Raw genomic sequence first — 2,244 nt, forward strand, 5'->3', positions numbered from 1 at the left:
TCCGAGGTGGCTGCGTGTCTGTTGCAATTAGAAAGTTGTGGAGGGCTCAGGGAGGCTGCTTTATCTGCTGAGTAATCGGCATCTCCGCGGCGTCGGCGCAGACCCTCTTCTCCGCAAAGTGGCGAGAGCGCGGAACTGGAGGCTTTGGTGCGCGGCCAGGGGCGGGCGGGCGGGCGGACTGGGGTCTGTGGGCTGTGGAGACCGGCAGCGCCCAGCTGAGGCAGTGCGCTCAGAGGGCCGCTTTGCAGTGGCGCTGGTCATTCCAGTTCTCTGTGCTCCCGGAGCAGCAGCCGGGATCCTAACCAAGCCTGTTCTCTTTGCAGCCTGGTGCCTTGGCAAAGGAAAAGGGCGCGCGGACACGCGTTCGAGGCGGGGCCGGAGAGGATCTCCCGGGCACCGCTCTCTCCCTGGCCGGTTCGCTTGCCCACAGTTGCTCCCTCAGTCCTTCGCTCGCGTGCGCATCCCCTCCCACACCAGGAGTAGTTTTGGGTGCTGCGGGCTCAGTGCTTTTCTTGGCTGGTGGGAACCGTGTGCTCAAAAGAGGAAGTCTTGTGGGCCCAGCCCCTCCCAGCCCAGCGCCGATGAGTGCCAGGGCGCCCAAGGAGCTGAGGCTGGCGCTGCCGCCGTGTCTCCTCAACCGGACCTTCGCTTCCCCCAACGCCAGCGGCAGCGGCAACGCGAGCGCCCGTGGGCCGGGCGCAGGCGGCGGTAGCGGCGGCACCTGCATCACGCAGGTGGGACAGCAGCTTTTCCAGTCCTTCTCCTCCACGCTGGTGCTGATTGTCCTGGTCACCCTCATCTTCTGCCTCATCGTGCTGTCCCTCTCCACTTTCCATATCCACAAGCGTAGGATGAAGAAGAGGAAGATGCAGAGGGCTCAGGAGGAATATGAGCGGGATCACTGCGGCGGCAACCGCGGCGGGAGGGGGCTGCCCCAGCCCGAGGGAGGCCAGGCTTCCACCCAAGCAAAAGAAGCCCGGCTGGAGAGGCAGGCCCGGGACTCTGCCTTCTGCGCCCCATCCAGCGCTTCTTCTTCGTCTCCTCCTGGCCTCCCGCGCCAGGCTCCCTGTGCTCCGCCTCCACCGCCGGCCCCCAGCCCGCAAGGAGCACACACAGCCTCCTCCTGTTTGGACCCAGTTGGCGAGGGCCTTTTGCAAACGGTGGTACTATCCTGATTGTCTAGCCCCCTCCTCTTCCCTTCCTCCTTTCCAGCATTTTTGCCGTCCTTGCTCTTTTTTTTTTTTTTTTTCCTTCTCCCTTCCGGTCTTTCTCTTCCACTTTCCTGTGGCCTCCCTTTCCTCTTCCCTTTTTCCTTATCTGTCCTCCCCCTCCTCTGTTTCTCCTCCGCCGAGGCACTGTGCGGTATTTGTAAATATTGGGCGAGGGAAGTCTCGGAAGAAGAAATAACGCTGGTAATACTTTATTATTAATATTTATAGTAATTATTATAATATTAATTACACGATCCAAGCGCATGACAAATCACATAATTTCTCATTGTCAATGAAAGACGCGTCTTCCCTCTCCACCCTGCGCCCCCCACGATACGGAGGAGAAACCGCACAAGCTACCAAATATGTAAAAGGCATTGACCCCTGGAGCAAAGGGAGTGGAGGGGCCTGGTGTGTTGTACATAGCTGTCAAGTTAAGGTCCATTACCTTTCTTCTCCTTCACCCCCAAAGCTTTCACTTTCCCTTCAGCTTCCCTCCCTTCCCCATTCATACCTTCAGCTGGGCTCAGGCAATAGTACACTATAAAGAAAACGTAACCCTAAGCACCAGGACTAGAAGAGGCCACAGAGACTTGTCCCAGAAAAACGTTTATGACAGGTACCACTCTCCAGTCAGCCCTCTTCTTACCTTCAGTTTCTCTTTTCTAGGGCCAGGCATTTTAATTTACTTTTAGAAATGCCCCTTGCTGGTCGAGCATAAGTTCACTAAAAATCTTTTAAATGAGTTTAAAAGACAGAATCTAGTCCCTTATCCTTGCCCCACCCCCACCTGTACACCTTTGACTTGTGGCATTTCAGGATTCACGGAGGACCCGGGAGCTGTCCAGCTAGATCTGGTGCTGAAATTGTCTCAGAACTGGTTACATTCTTTGGTTGTGCAGGTGCAGAAGGGGCTATTTTGGAAAGTGAATATGCTAGCTTTTTGTTGGGTTCTTTCCTCTTTTTTAACAGTCGGGTTTATGTGTACTATTGGTTTTCTTCCTATTAAACATTGTATACATTACCTTTTTTT

The 2,244-nt window shown here is 55.3% G+C and overlaps 1 protein-coding gene across 1 annotated transcript; it reads left to right on the plus strand.

The window, feature by feature from the left end:
* The first annotated feature begins 581 nt into the window (after positions 1-581).
* C1H11orf87 (chromosome 1 C11orf87 homolog) lies at positions 582-1,175 on the plus strand. Its single transcript, XM_061125846.1, has one exon. It carries the CDS (start codon positions 582-584, stop codon positions 1,173-1,175), a length of 594 nt encoding a protein of 197 aa, XP_060981829.1.
* Positions 1,176-2,244: the final 1,069 nt, after the last annotated feature.

The sequence above is a fragment of the Dama dama genome, chromosome 1, assembly GCF_033118175.1.
Source record: "Dama dama isolate Ldn47 chromosome 1, ASM3311817v1, whole genome shotgun sequence".
In the NCBI taxonomy this organism is placed as follows: Eukaryota; Metazoa; Chordata; class Mammalia; order Artiodactyla; family Cervidae; genus Dama; species Dama dama.

Bases quoted from the DNA above. Each gene is read 5' to 3' on its own strand.
- C1H11orf87 (XM_061125846.1), top strand. From the start codon at position 582: ATGAGTGCCAGGGCGCCCAAGGAGCTGAGGCTGGCGCTGCCGCCGTGT.